This window comes from Stegodyphus dumicola, chromosome 8 (genome assembly GCF_044657685.1).
Source record: "Stegodyphus dumicola isolate Sdum_Otavi_A_Nest chromosome 8, ASM4465768v1".
Classification (NCBI taxonomy): domain Eukaryota; kingdom Metazoa; phylum Arthropoda; class Arachnida; order Araneae; family Eresidae; genus Stegodyphus; species Stegodyphus dumicola.
Window position 1 is genome coordinate 122,548,387 of NC_140775.1, and position 17,014 is coordinate 122,565,400.

The following is a 17,014-nucleotide window of genomic DNA, read 5'->3' on the forward strand; positions in this document are numbered from 1 at the left end:
CAGTATTATTTTTGAAACACTATTTATACATCCGATATTCCATACCTGTCATTGCTAGACTCATACGAAGGCTGGATTATTGGATATTTACTGAATTTGCAGCAGCTTGCTTACTTGCTTTTTATCTTAAACGCACTCATTCTTCTATAAACTACCATGACACTTTTTTTCAGAACATAGGAAGAAAACTATTAGCTGTTTCCCATGCAACACTTACATAGCTTTTTACAATTATTATAATTATATATATTTTTGATATGAAAATAATAAATAAAGGAAAAGATAATAGTACATTTCAAATGATCGTAAACATGCTTTATGCGGTCATTTCTGCCGAAATATTCTTGCTAGCTTCTTAAATTTTTTTTAATGTAAAAACTGTTATAGATATAAAAATTAAACTGAAGAAAAGTTCGATAACCTGGTATGTTCGGAGCCTTGTCGATAATCATCGGCGCAAATGACAATTCGTCGAAGAATTTCCAACAATGCCAAATTAGCGGACTAAAGTTGTGGAATGCCAGAACAAGTGAATTGAATGTTTTGAGGAATGAAAAAACACATACAGTGGTTCTGCAATCATATTTAATAAATATTAGTAAATAAATTTGTTCATAGTTTAATTATATTTGATTAGCTTTTGAAGTCATCAATATTGGCAGAACATGAAATTTTTCCAAATAAATTTCTTCATAGATTCAGCTCTTTGTGTGTGGGGGGGGGGAGAAAATGTATGTAAAATATGAATGTTTATCATTTCTTCAATAACCTAATTTAAAATTTTTTCAGCGAATTTCACAAATATACTTCCACTTTACCAGCCTTATGTCAAGTGATCTTGGTCGTTATCTATTTCTTTTTCCACGTGCAGATTTAACCCACTTTGAATTATGACGTCATCAGTATATTCTTCAACAACTGGGTCATTTTTTATCACTTTCGGTTTCCTTCAATGATTTCAGTTTCTGAAAGCATGATTAATGGATTGTTTGAGGGAAGACTTTGGATTGTTTTCAAAAACTCAGAACGGTTATTATTAAATCATTAGTATTTTCATTTCGTTCTATACAATTTTGCTTCCAGGCATTTGGGACAATTTTCGCTTTCTCTAATATTGTGTTTTTACCTGTTTCCAAGCAACAGCAACCGTGAAAACTGCATCTTTTGCATGGAAGTCCTTCACGCTCGCTGCAAACGGAGTTGCATTTTTGCAAAAAATATTTGTTACATTTATAATTAAAATTTTGATGCATTTTTTTGTTCAAAATTATATATATATATATACATTTAAATTTGCATTTAAAAAATTAACATAAATAATATCAGAATTATATATTCTGAATCGGTAAATCTTATGAAAGAAAATCATTATCAGCGATACCCAACTCATGAAAACCGTCAAATTCAGATATTGCCGTGGCGCCATCTAGAGACCAGAAGGTAAATTATTGAATACGGAAAGCTCTGTAGATTTGTTTTTTCCTCCGCTAAGTTTTTTGCAACAGATATAATCAAGCAGTCAGAGAATATATTCCATGCGGGTGTTTCATTCATCTTTTGCGAATTATTAAACTGAATGCAACTGAAAAATTGCAGTATCTGCACACGAGAAATTTCAAATTGCATAAATTATGTACTAAGAGCTAACTGAAAATAGATTTTTTTTGTATGACAGAAGTTAATTTATTTAAGAATTGCATTTTAGACGAATGCCATATAACAATTACACATAGGAGAAGCGAGTTATAGCAGTTATTTTTTTATAGAATACCTGTTTCCATTTGCTTCAGCAATACAATTTAACTATAAAGAAGCTTTTGATTATAGGGTTTTAATCTTGAATTTCTTAATGAGATTTTCATAAAAAAACGCTAAATACTCATAACTACTATTTTTCTCTGCAACGAAGTATTAGCTATAATATTCAATAATAATAATTTAAATGCAAACAAAATAGTTTAGCTTGTTTAGCGATCTGAAATTGTACCTCGACCGACACACCGCTTGGAACAAATATATCTATTTGTATCATGACATGAGTTTAATTTTATGTTTGCGGATATAGAGCAAAAGCTTGAAAGCCATTGTAAATAAAAAAAAAAAAAATTAGATTGAAACTCTCAAGTACTACGCAAATATCCATTAAAATTTGTTACTGAAAATTTAAATGAAATTCTGTTCCATGTATTTGTCCAATCTATACCTTCTTCATAAAATTTTAATAAGTATTTTAATAGTATATCTTCATAATGTTCTAAATTTCTATTTTAATTTTGTTTTCTACTTTCAACATCATGCTGACTAGATTAATTATAGTTTAAGATAATTCCATCACAATTTTTCAGAAATTCACTGCGTTTGTGAAATAAATTTTATAGTTTTAAGAAAAGCAAAATTCTGCTCTATCCGGGAGGCTTCAAATAACGTTATCAAGCTTTAGAAGGTTTTGAATTTGTTTTCTAAATCCACTATCACAGAAATTCTAAAATACATGTTTTCTAAATTCTGATTTAATGATTTCTAGTATAATTAGTGGAAATTTAGTTACTATCACAGAGTCATAATATAATAGTATAGTGAAAGGAAATTTGGTTATAATCACAGAATATAAAGATGGAAATATATTTTGGACGGCAAACTGCAGAAAAAACGTGATAATTTCCTAGACATTGGTTGCCACCACGAAGCAGTAATTAGCAACACTCATTAAACATAAATTCATGATACTAAACCGAATTCTTTACGGTAAGTCAAAAACATTCAGCACAGCTGGTCGAGATCTATATTCATAACATAAAACGAAATACAAGCTACTCTTAAAATTCTGTTTTAATAAGTTGGGATCGTTTTATGAAATTGTATAGATATAAATAACCTCAAGTGTCTCCCTGAACATCAGTTGTGTGTTAAATATGCGTTGTGTATTTTATAAATATTTTTTTAAAAATGGATTAAAGTGTTTTTTGTTTTTGTTTTCGTTATAAGTAGCTCTCGTTTAGCCGGGGGCAGATTATTTGGGTTGTAGATTAATCAGGCCTTGTCTTAAAATAACAAAGAACCCGTTTTGTTTACAAGACAACGATGAAAAAATTATAGTCACAAGCTATTAACGTAAATGTCTATGAAAAATACCAAAGAGAAAAAAAAATTGAATAACAGCAGTGAAAGCAGATGATGTCTACTAGATTAATTCTGTCAAGAAGCAAAATTTTCTAACCGACGTTTTTACGTGAGTTTGAACTCAATGATATTGTTCAAGTTCTGTCGCAAATATTGATATTATTTAATGTTATTTTTAACTTAGTTTCTTGATTTTTAAACATATTTTTTTCGATATAGATTAATGAAACCTGGTAATTAATTATAATTCTCTCAAGTGGGGTAAAAGTGTACTTTCAGTTAAAGAAAATTATGTGTCCATTATTTAAAGGCGAAACAGCAACTGTGTTAGCTATTCGAAGATCAGTAGTTACGGTACTTAGATCTTGTGTTATTGTATTCTTTTTCTCTGAATTTCAGAGAATTTAGAAATACGAAATTTAGAATATACTGAATTCATAAATTAGAATTACTTTTAAAATTTTCACTACTTACTAAATTAAGGCATCTTACTAAATTAATTACTAAATTTAGAATTTGCTTTAAAATTTAGAATGTAAAAGTTTAAATTACTTCGAACAAACAGATAAAATACTGTGAAATAAGAAGAATACTGAATATTAGTTTTAATAAAAATAAATAGGCACTAAATATATATTTAATAGCCTTAAAAAACAAATCTCATGAAAATTGTTTTTTTGAGATCTATCATGGTCCTATTAAGTTCAGATAAACAAGGAACTAATTAATTAACTATAACAATCAGGTAACTAATTCGAGTTTTATATGAAATTAAATAATTACTTTGTTATATTTAGGGTGGAATGAAAGCTGTTCTTTGGACGGACGTATTCCAGGCCTTGCTCATGTTCTTGGGCATCTTTGCTGTCCTCATCAAAGGTATCATTGATTTGGGAGGTATCAACAACGTGTACAGAATCGCAAATGAGGGAGGTCGTTTGACGATACCCGGGTAAGCAGTACTTTCATATATTTCTTTCTCGTGTTTCAAGAATCGTATATTTTAAATCATTACCTTTCAAATGTGTACTAAAATTCTTAGTTTCATTAATAAAACAGAATGTAATTGATGCTCTCTATAAAGCATCCTTCTGAAGAAGGCCGCTTTAAGAGTAATTGTTGTAACGAAAGAGATTTGGTATATTTTCATCAGTTGGACGTATTTCGCATGGGTTGGTGTAATAGAGAGGTCGTTATATCGAGAATCGTTATAGCCAGCATTGTCTATATAATGCTACAAGAAATTTGAATTTCTTTCAATAAACAAATAAAATAAGTGAAATAAGAAGAAATCCTTTTTTTTCCATTTTTCATGTGGCGATATTATGACAATAATAATATAATTTAAATTAACATTTTAAGGTAAAAGATTATAAACACTTGATGAAGTTTTTTCGAGTTTCAAATATTTCGATTTACAACTTGTGTTTCTTGATAAAATTCAGAAATAATTGTAAAGTCTTTTTTTAAGGTTTAGTTAAAATTATATATGATGACTTCATTATATTCAAATGGAAAAATGTCATTACTATATATTGTCCATCTCAGTTATAAATATGTTCTTTTCCTTTATCAGTCACAAAATGCTTCTTATGCATCCTTTTCTAAGCATAAGGCATTAATTTATGGATTCTACTTTAGACTCAATATAATGTTTACAAAATAGTGCGTAATCATTTGCTCTTGTTTAAGTAAAGATTATAATTAGTTTATACACTCTTTAACAAAAAATTTGACGCACCGAGAAGGAATCATCCGATTGGTTTGAAATTTCGTGTGCGTAAATGTTTTGACCAAATATGCAAATAATTAAAATTTGGTCTCCAATGAATGAATAGTGTGATCCCAGAGCATCGTAACTGCGTGCGCAGTAGTAATAAGGAGTATATAAGGAGCTGTTCTTGAACTGTTGTTAGAAACTTTTGTTGCATTGCGATTTAGGATACTTTTCAACGACTGCAAAAATGCCTCACCGCAGGATTCGAGCTCATTACGAGCAACTGTCAGAGTTTGAAAAAGGTCGTATCATTAGATTGAAAGAGGCAAGTTGGGCAAATCGGAGAATCAGTCGTCATAACGAGTCGAAGCGATGCGGCGATTAGATGCTGGCAAGAATGGGTGGACAATGGCAGATTTTAGAGTCATCATGGTAGCGGTCGACCTAGGGCAACAACAGATCGGAAGGACAGAGTGATTGTCAGATCAGCTGTCACAGCGCCTGATTCACCGCTATCAACCATCAGACGTGCGAATCGCATACAAGTGTCCACCCCGACCATTTACAGACGGCTGATAGAGCGAAATCTAGGCTCGTACCGAGCGGTACGCCATCTGCCATTCACGCCTGCCCACAGTCGACCCAGATTACAGTGGTGCTTAACTCGATCAGGTTGGAATGATGTTTTATGGGAAAGTATAATCTTTAGAGACGAATCTCGCTTGCAGCTGTGTTTTGACGATCATCAAAGACGTGTCTGGAGACGGCCAAAATAACGTGCCGATCCTGCTTTCACTATTGCACGCCACACAGACCTTCAACCAGGAGTTATGCCCTGGGGTGCCATTTCCTTTGATAGCCAGACCCCTTTGGTCGTCATTAGACGCACACATACAGCACAGCGGTACGTGGACGACATTCTGAGACCTATTTTGCTACCGTTTCTTTTGCAGTGCCCTGACCTTATTTTTCAGAAGGCAATGCCAGACCACTGAACTGCCTTACAGCTTTTCAAACACTTCCTTCGTCAGCCAGATTGCCAGATCTCTCTGCCACCGAGCATGTCTGGGATATGATGAGAAGACGATTGCATCTTGATGACCTAGCCCGACAATTGGAGCAAATTTGTCAAGAAATATCACAGGAGACCATCCAAAAGCTTTATCAGTCTCTGACACTCAGTGTGGCAGCTTTTATCTAGGCTAGAGGTGGGTCAACACCTTATTGAGCTTGTTTTTTTTTTTTTTTTTTTTTTGTAACTGCGTAACTCTGAAATAAGTCATTGAAATGATCTGAAATTTTAATCATTTTCTATTCTGTACACAATCTTACAACACACAACACCTTATTGAGCTTGTTTTTTTTTTTTTTTTTTTTTTTTTTTTTGTAACTGCGTAACTCTGAAATAAGTCATTGAAATGATGTGAAATTTTAATCATTTTCTATTCTGTACACAATCTTCCTATTCACAAATTTTTGTCTCCATCGGACAACTCCTTCTTGGTGCACCGATTTTTTTGTTATAGCGTGTAGTACATATCACATTTTATTTCTCTAGAACTAGCACACTTACAATTCTAATTAGACTTTTAAAAATGAGAAAAATTTACTTAGTAAGCATCGTGTTCCAAGTGTTTATGTAGAATTGATTTAATTTTTTATATAGCTTTGAAGTTGACCCGGAAGTTCGTTATACTGTGTGGAACCTTATGATACAAGGTATCATTCTGTCTATGTCAGCTTTTGGTGGCAATCAAGTGCAAATACAAAGATTACTTACAGTCAAAAATTTATCTCGGTCTCGCACGTAAGTACTTAATTTTTTTCCTGCGACAAATGAATGCAATTTTTTCCTGCAACTAAGAAACCATAAGTGTTATGTCTGAAAATAGAACAACTTAAAATTAATACTAAAGCAGGAAAAAAAAAAAAATTCTTAGGCGTCCGCAAGATGAGTAGTGAAAATTTGTTTGACTTTCGTAAGCGAGAATTTCCGTTAACATTTACTTTTGGAGGGAGGAGATAAATAGTTGTAAAGCAAATAACTGTGTGAACTAAATATAGTTATATTATTTATTTTTAATGGAAATTTACATTTATAAGTCAATATTTCTGCAAAAATACTCAAGATTTTACTTTAGATCAAAATTATCATTTAACTGGATATTGTGTTTGTACAACAATCCGTGCATATATAGATTTTCTTCTTTAAGTGTCATGTTTTTTTTTAAAAAGATCATTTAGTAAATTTAGTAATGTAAGAATAAAGTTTTAAAATGTAAAAATTTTAAAATCCCATAAATCGATAAAAACGTTCATTTTTTAACAAAACGTTTAAATTTTGCAACAGAATACGTAAAAAAATGCGTTTCTAATTATCCTTTCAGATATTATTTAACTTTATTCCCCTGATTGCAACTGAATATATTTGAAAATTTTCCATTTCTATTTTTAAACGTAATAATACACTTCTTGTTGCCTTAATGCGTTCTTGAAATTTCTCTTATACGTACACTGCCGATATACACTGGTGTGCAAAAATTAAGGACGAAGTCGAAAAATTAGCATATCAGCTGAACGAAGATGCAGAGCGGACAGAAAGACCAATCTGGAGATTAAGTAAGGTGATGTACGGTAGCACATGCGCAGATATGCAGGTAGACGTAATGGGGGAGTGTCTGAGTAGTATAAAGCATGTTGTCGGTGTAAGATCAGTATTTCTGGCAAAGAGATTGCACGCCGCATAGCAGTTAAAATCACACCGAGTTGCTGCTTCAGCGAGAAATGGCGAATAATCAATCTGTTAGACGACATGTGGATGCTTTTACCCGTGGTGGAATCATTGGGAAGTTGGAGGAAGGCCGCAGTGTGACAAGTGTGGCTGCAGAGTTCGAAATTGCTCACAGCATCGTTTCACGACTTTCGAGACAATTTCAAACTACAGGAACAGCTATCCGGGGGTTTAGTAGTGGTCGTCCATGAGGAACCACACCCGCAGATGACCGGTACATTGCCTTACAGGCCAGAAGAAACAGGCGGCAGACAGCGGGAGAAACCGCTAGACACACGACACAGGCGACTGGACGACCGATATCGCGTTTTACCGTGGCCAGAAGACTGCACGGTGGTGGTCTGTTTGCACGATGCCCTGTACGGTGTGTACCTCTAACGCCTGCCCATCGGAGAAGGCGTTCTCTGTGGTGTCGGGAACACCGGAATTGGAGAGACAATGAATGGGGACGAGTACTCTATACAGATTCAGTCTGAGTAGCGATTCTCATCGCATACTCATCTGGAGACAGCGGGGAGCCGCAATCATCCCTCGAACATCATTGAAAGAGACAGGTATGGAGGTGAGGGTGTTCACGTTTAGGGAGGCATCATGCTTGGTAGTCGTACAGACCTTCACATCTTCGACGCAGGTTCAGTCAACGGGACCCGTTATTGTAACGAGATTCTTCTTCCATATGTGCGTCTTTTTAGAGGCGCTATGGGTTCGCAGTTCCTTTTCATGGACAACAATGCACCATATCATCGCACAGTAGCTGCCGAACAGCTCTTAGAGAGAGAGGATATTGAACGTATGGATTGGCCGGCACGATCCCCGGATCTCAATCCCATCGGGCATGTATGGGGTTTTCTAGGCAGACGCTTGGCAGCTCGTACCTTACCACCAGTAACGATTCCGGAGCTTCGATGGGCGCTGCAAGACGAATGGGCAGCAATGCCTCAACAACTCATTGACACCCTCATTCTCAGCATGGGCAGACGCTGTGAAACCTGCCTAGCAGTCAGGGGAGATCATATCCCCTATTAAAGACCGGATATTTCTTGCTGGACACCCATCACAGGGATGTTTCGGCCTTCAGTCGCATTGCTCTCCATGCTACTTTTTCAATAGAGCTTCTTTTTATCCCTCTGATTTCTCTTTTAGTAAGTGTTGTTTACATTACTCATGTCCTTACGTATTGGGGATCTTACGGTATTAAATGTGTTGATTTGGAAAGCTTTTGTACGAAGTTTTATTTAAAAAAAACCGTCTCGTCCTTAATTTTTGCACACCAGTATTTTCGCTTTATAAAAAAATTAATTTCGTAGTGTTTACTGGTCATTTTTAATTACATTTTAAGTAATTTCGGATAATCCTTAGTTGGGTACGATGTTACTTACGGATGCTACTTTCGAAAAGTAAAGAAATCAGTATTTCGCGTACCCTGTAAGTATTATGTTAATTTTATTAACAGTTAAATTTTAAGTTTCTTTCCTGTCGATTCTTAACTTCAACTTACTACTTCCGGCCAGAACGTAGTTTTAGAATCACATCTGAATACATAATGAGGAAGAGCGGTATTTAACCGCGAAGTTCTTCGGTCTTAAGGAAAGAGTTACCAGGTATTCTGTCTGCACGCGTTCGCCTTTTTTATAGGCTACTCTCTCGTAAGCTATTATTACGCTCGGCCGTACTTTAGACCCTTGATAGCTTATCAGTCAATTAGCGGTAAGGGGCCAACTCGGTTAGAATCTTGATAGCTTCGGCTATATCTCTTTAGTTTAGATTAGTTTTAGTTTAATTCTTAGCCTCTTACGTTCAAGCCCAAGTGTCGGCTTTTATTGTACACTTCAAGACAGAGTTCTGTTAAATCTTATTTGAATAATAAAGGGTTATTTAACCTTCCATCTTATTGTTTCCCGTCACACGAACTCAAGCGATTATTTGCTTATCAGTTCTTAAGATTCTTCACGTTCAACTGTAACTTACCATTAACAAAGTGCGGAACTCTACAACCCACTAGGAACTGTAACTACTTTATGCAATTAGCGAATGGTAATGACACTTGAACATTATTCGCGATAACTTTCCTCTTCCAGTATTCAAGCAAACTTCCATATTTTATTCACTACTACTTTAACATATGTCGCTAAATTGATGTTTCTGCAGAGTTGCTGATATCATAACTGCAACTGAAGGTTGAGGGAAATTTCATGTAAGTGAATCTCAAATATTAATAAAAATTTGAAAATATCAAATGTTATGACGAAGGTGTTTCTTTCAGAGCCTTGTATGTGAGTATACCCATGGGAGTTTCATTCCACCTTTTAAACTGCTTAGCCGGTATTGTCATTTATGCAAACTTTTACAACTGTGATCCAATGACGGCTCCGAATAAGCCAATATCCTCAGCTGATCAGGTAAGAATATTCATACTTTCATTTAATTTAAGACCTTTCATTGTATGGAATGTTAAGCTATATTTCTAATAATGTGAATTTTAATAATGCGATGGCAATGATAATAAAATTAAAATTTTAAAAATTCCCTTTCTTAAAGTTTAAGTCAAATAATTTTACATCACACAAAACATATGGTTGTCGTTTATTAATATTTTTTTCTATATATTATCTATTTAGTTGGCTAAAAGTTATATTGAACTTTCGAATATATTAAGTGTCATAAAGGCCAAGAAAATTGGGTTAGAAAAAATCAATCTTGGAATGCAAACCGTTCCATAAAGTTCTCCTGAATTGCAGGGAACGGAATATGAAGAAAACTACAGAAACTTTTGGTTTTTTGCATGCTTACAAATGTTGACTAAATATTTTACCTTCTTTTTCTACTTTTTCTCATACAAAACTCTCCGAGTGTGAATTTTATGGAACAATGTGGCTTATAAAGCTATTAATTTCTACTTTGAATACATTTTAAGGTTCAAAAGTTACAAGCATTTCATCAGGTGTATAAAATCTAGGGACTGATGAATACCTGAATTCCTTTTCAAGAGGTTAGGGATATCCTTAACTTCACAAAATGTGCAAAACGTTTCAAACAGAATATGATCATGATTTATTTCCTGGATCTTTCCTGAAACAAATATTTATCTCTTAGCTAGGATCTTACAACATGAATGATATTAACTAAATTTATTGCAAATTAATATTATATATTGCTTCCGAATCTAAAAAAATTTCAATCTTAGATTAAATAATGATAATAATAATAGCGCAATGCATTTCGAGGGAGTTATCTATCTATATAATGCGTTTTATTGTACTGTTGAGACTAATAATTCCCATTTCTTTCCAAGAATTCTATATTATCAAATGCTACAAATAAAATTCATAAATTATTTCAAAATCGAAATTAAACCATTGGTATTATTAGAATAGAACCATTTTTAATATTGAGTGAATGGAATGATTACACATTGCACTTTCTGAGTTTGAAGTAATAGCAAATTATCTGTGAAATTTGCTATCTCTTTTTACACAGTTTTTATCTAATCATTTACTTAACGTACCCCACAGTTTTCTTCTACGTCAGGCAGCCATTAAGAATGATGTGATATTATTCGATAAAACTTTGTCAAATGAAGACTTGCACGCTTTTAGTCCAAACATAAAAGTATTTAAAGATGAAATATTCTTTAAAAGCATATTCTCTGCTTTGCTTTTAAAGTGTTAGATTTAAGTGTTTCATAAGCGTTAAATATACTGCTCAATCCTGTAATTTCAACTGCAATAAGGAAAAAATGTAATGTTATGCGCATTTGGGGAACAGTGGAAGAATTGAAGGTGTAACTGAGACATGGAAATGATCAAAATTTAAGCGTCTCACTGCAGTCAACAGCTTCTAGGAGAAACTTAGAACAGGTGATTTCGCTGCCACATGAGATTTCAGAAATCGGGTTATTCTTATAATTTCATGGTTCGATTCCTCGAGTTCATCGTATGTCAAATATAACCACCTTCTGCAAGAGAAATAAAACTATCTTTGAATTTGGAGATGTTGATTTATACTTTGACAGATTGCTAACATTCAGGATAAAATGTCAACCTGTTCAACGTTGTGTATTTGAATGGCTGCGAAAACAATGGCGAACTCTTGTGACAGACAGAGGTAGTCAAAGGCAAACCTGTGCAAAGACATGTCATCGAATAATGATCCCTAGTTTTCCGCGAATGAAATCAGACATTGTATACTAAGCTTGGTATGTCCAACAGTGTTTACGAGTGCCATAATACTGCGCTAGAAGCCAGATGACCAGCGGCAGGTGTTTTCATAACCTCATGGTACCGCTATTATTAACAGTATAGCGATTCAGGCGGCAATGAAGACATGAATGGAGAAAAAAGTTATCTTCTTTAGCGATAGTCTTTGTTTTTGGACCCAGCGATGATCAGAGATTAAGCTTCAGATTCCATGTCCGAAGCCATCAATAAGCTTTCAAGATAGAACATCGAACCAATCCTTATATATAGTAGGCGAAAACCTCTACTCTTTCCTTTTACTGTATGTATAACTCAGCGTTATGTTAATTTGGTAATTAACTCAGCGTTGGTTAATTTGGTAATTAACTCAGCGTTGGTTAATTTGGTCAATGATATTGCAGTATGGTGTCAAGAAGCAAATTTTCAGCATGACAGTACTATGCTTCATGCGCTTATGCTAATGTGAGTAGTCTGTTAATGTAAGTAGGATTTGATATGCTACTGTGGCATGCTATATTTATGACTTGCCTCTCATCGAATACACATGGAACATCTGATAGATCGGCTATCTCGAGCGCTTGAGGGGTATTTTCCTTACTCGGAGGGATTCCTTCATGGAGGACTTACTGACACGTATCCACATTACACATGGGGAAAAACACTAAAATAACCTATGCAGCCGCCTTCTTCGCCTAGAATCGAACTCAAGTGGAACTACCACTGTTCAGCGACTTTACTACTCAGCCGCTCTCGATAATGATTAAGGACTTCACTGATAGCATGCCAACACGTGTAAGTGAGACTTTTAGTGTGCATGGCAGTCATATCTTACATTAAAGAAGAACGTTTTGTTCAAAATGTTGATCATTTACGTATATTCTTCCTTGATGTTTCAATTTCAATGCGGAGAACTATTTCTTTAAATGTCTTTAAAAAGAGTTCTTTTGAATCTTTGATAGGGCATCATACGTTTAGAAATGAAGGAAAAAGAAAATAGAAAAGATCTGATTTCATTTATTTAGTTATAGCAAAGCACTCGATGGCTAAAGGAAGGGATGCCTTCGGGGAGAACTTCTTAGGTCCAACGTATTCAAATTAATCCCAACTGACTCTTCATTTTATGTAAAACCATCTTTAAACGATCTCTCAGAAATTAGTCTTTGTCTGCCTTCGGAAGTTGAATATGTGTGTGCTTAAGCTAGATTAAGAAATGAGTGATGACGTATTATTTTACACTTAAGTGAATGAAATGTATATTTCCTTCATCTTTAGATTTTCAGAATTTTGTCATGAATTCCTAAATCAGAATCAAATTTATTTCTTCATATTTTTGTATTCATTTATTTCGTTAAGCTATTCTAAAGGCATGGGTTTCAGTCATAAATTCATTACTCATTTCAAGTTTCCCTTTAAAAGTCCTCCACGAAGGCATCCCTCCCTTAAGGCAGATAGCCGTCGAGTGCTTTGCCGTAATCTAATAAACAAACCAAACCAAAACCATTACTCATTTCAACTTCATACATTTTGTAAGAATATCCTGTATTCAATATATTTAGTTTAAATTAACGACAAATATTTTCATTTTAAAGGAAGGAACGCTGAAATATGTTATTTCCAATTACTAAATGTCTGAGAAATTGATAAATATTTGATATTGTGGGACATATTTACTAATATGTTGCTGGTGGAACTGGAAACCTGAAAGAGTCATTAAGGATAATATTTCCTAAGCCTTTTGTATGCTTATTTTTTTTCTGAAAAGATAGTGAGGCAGCTGAATAAAGATTTAGAGACACAGCTGGTTCGTTATAGTAGTCAGCTATTCCGTTATTTTCTTTGAAGTTCAAAGCTATATTACTTTTAATCAGCAGTCTACATTTTAAAGAATTCAAAATTCAGGCCCTATCTGCATTCGCTGTTACTCCAGTTTTCATGACTCCATTGAAGTTTTACCTTCCTCAGATACTGACGAAAACAATTTAATAATTTTCTAATTTATTTTTTAAACATATTTATGAATTGCTATGTTGCTTGTTGAAACGCTTATTTAAACTTCAATCAATTACACATAATCACTTCTCGACACCAGCACTTCGCTGTTGTCTATGGGAGGATTCACAATCGTTTACATTCTGATGAAATAATGTCATAAAATACACTGTAAAATTTAAAAATGCTTTTAGAAGGTAAATAAATAACTTTAAGGTAATTATTACCATGATTGACTTTTTTTGTCAGTTAGATAATTTGAATCTGCATGTTATGGCAAAAATGTTCAAACTGAATTGTTTATAAAATTTCAAACTACAGTAGTTGTAACTCATATATTGTTAACCAAGTCTTAACAGGCTAACTGCTTAAACCTGAAAGTCTTTTAGTATTTCTTAAAGGTTTGGTTTGGTTTATGTGAATACGACAAAGCCTCTACGGCTATTTGCTCAACGGGAGGAATGCCTTAGTGAAAGACTTTCTCGGGGAAAATGGCTCCTATACCCGTTACACTTGAGGAAAATCTCAAAAACGCCCATCTTTGCTTACTGAAACAACGGGGCACTCAGGATCGTTACAATAGGATAATGAAGAAGCAGAAAATCGTTTAAATTTGCAGCAATCGCATTCTTTTTTTTCCTTGCTTTCTTTTCAAAATAATGTTTCTTTCCAGACCTGGGATTAAAAAGTGTGACTGCTTTTTTAAGTTAGTATTTAAAAGTTTTGAATTGCGTAAAAATCGCGAAGATTTAAGCTTTCGAATCTCTTTCGTTTTTCAAGATTGGCAAATACGAATGTCCCATCCCCAGAAAAAAGCAACCTGGGGGGAAGTTTGGGGAACTCTGAAGTTGCAAGCGGATTATATGGAAACAAATAGTCTCTTCGGCGCATCTCGTGGTTATGTAGTATAAACAATGCACTGAGCATAGATAAGAGCCTAAATTTTCCCCTATCATGTGAGATATGATATAATTTTATAACTAAGAAAGAAATATAATAATTTTGGAAGGAAGCAAAATCTGCTTCTTCTCCTTGTACATAAATCCGGTTTTAAATATTTAATCGTGGATTCTTGCATGGTGTAATGGTTACCAGGGGTTAACTGGCAATCTGAAACCAAAAGTGTGAGTTCGACTACAACATAAGACTTGGCTATATGTGTGCGCCCTTTACCTTTTCTCGCAGTGGTCAATCCCTATATTGCATCCTGAACACCTTTCTTTGTGGTGAGACGGCTAAATAACCGATGTGTTTAGCTATTCCAGATGAATGCTTAGGCTCGAGTAGTTGGTCAATGGAGGAAAGTATTACGTTGAAGTCACCATAAATGCTTATTTTGAAAATAAGGCAAACCGAACTGTAGTTTTAAGGGAAAATTATAAAAACTCTAAATAAAGTTTCGTTGAACTTATTTTACTTTTTGTTTTTGTACTTTAGCAGGTTATTAGTGTTTTCTCTCTTTTCTCTTTTTAGCTGATGCCTTATTACATTATGTCTGCTCTCGGACAATATCCAGGATTACCTGGAGTATGTATCTGCGGTATTTTCAGTGCATCTCTTAGTACAGTCTCGTCTGCCGTGAACTCATTAGCAGCTGTGACAATGGAGGATTTAGTGCGACCTTTCTTCGTTGCCAGAGGCTACTCTCAAAAGAAGATGGCCTTCAGTGCCAAAGCTATAAGTTGGTGAACAAATTATTTTACTCTAATTACTAATATTCTATTCCATAATAAATACTATGGTAAAAATATTAGTTTTTGAAGTCTAATCGTAATACTTTCCTGTTAGACGTACTCCTTTAGAATGCTTAGTTACCAAAAGGTCATGCCAATCAAAAGGAAAGACTGCTAAATGTTTCTCGAAAAGTTTTAATATATCACATCGCTGAACGATTTCGAATGGATAAATAAACACATTATATATGTATTAACAATTTTAAAATATGTAAATATGGCGAATGTTTTGTCAATGCGTCGCAATATAATTTCGAATGAAAACATTGCAGGGTTATTCGTCAGATTAGACCTTGGGTTATAGAACTGATCTTTAAATTCCTCAGTTTACATTAGTTTCGATGCGCGCTCAGTTCCTATCACTTTTTATTACGGTAATGCCTAATGCATATTTCAAATGTAACAAGTTTATAGTTACATCAGTAACCTACGCACTTGTCAAACAAAAACAACGATTTTCATTCCGGTTCTGATTCCGCAAATATTTAAAAGTCCATAAAATTACGCAATCTGTATCCAATTAAATAAATTACGCAACCTGTATCCTATTTGATTGTATTTAAGTGCAGTTAAAATTTATTACATAATTCATAAGACTGCCCACCTTTGTTGGTATAGCCGACATCTATCCCATCTATGTTTTGTCCTGTAGGCGTGCCAGTATTCTGGATATTAGTTTGAGGAGAGGCGCAAAAACAATGTCCTCTACAAGTATTGAATCCGAAGACTAGGCTTGTTACACAGTAATACAGTACTTCTTCATTCTAGGTGTCCTGTCCACTTACGTATCAAAATTGATCTATATTCTTTAATAAATGTTCTTGGTAATTGTCTCTGTGCTAGTGAACGTGATACCTGTCATATAAAAGAAGTACACTTAGTCACAAAAGTAAGTATACAGAGTGTATGTGATGATGTCGTATGAAAAAAAAAAAACAGACCTACAATATTAGAGTTTTCAAATTAACGATTTATTTCGACTACAGCAAAATTGAGCTTAATAACAAAATGAAATGTAATTAAAAAATACAAACATTTAATTAGAAAGATGAGCTTAACTTAAAATAGGATGTAATTTACATCATAAAAGTAAGTATGCAAACAAAAACAAAGACATTAATATTGCAAATTTTACAATTTTTCAAAAAAATAGTAATTTGTAATAGTAATTTGTTGGATAGCCTTTGGCCTTCATAACACCTCTCAATCTAGATGGCACTGATTTTACTTAATTTTGAGTGACAGAAGATGGTATTTCCTGACACTCCAAAAGGGCTTTTTTTAAATCATTCTTAGTTTTGCTCTCTTGCTTTCTAATTTGGAGATCGAGATAATCCCATAAGTGTTCAATGGGATTAAGATCAGGTGACTGCAGTGGGGTTTTTAACTGTTCTCACACGTGATATAGCAGCCATTCCCGAACAACCCGAGCAGTTATGTTTGGGATCATTATCTTGCTGGAAAGTGA

At 34.0% G+C, this 17,014-nt stretch overlaps 1 protein-coding gene across 2 annotated transcripts in view; it reads left to right on the forward strand.

Moving 5' to 3' along the window:
* The window catches only part of LOC118199928 (putative sodium-dependent multivitamin transporter), a 157,743-nt gene that overhangs the window by 125,341 nt on the left and 15,388 nt on the right, over nt 1-17,014 (forward strand). For both annotated transcript variants that reach the window (XM_035371811.2, XM_035371810.2), the window contains exons 5-8: nt 3,918-4,072; nt 6,504-6,644; nt 9,892-10,027; nt 15,287-15,494. In XM_035371811.2, the coding sequence (XP_035227702.1) occupies nt 3,918-4,072; nt 6,504-6,644; nt 9,892-10,027; nt 15,287-15,494 (640 nt within the window). The remainder of the gene's footprint in view (nt 1-3,917; nt 4,073-6,503; nt 6,645-9,891; nt 10,028-15,286; nt 15,495-17,014) is intronic.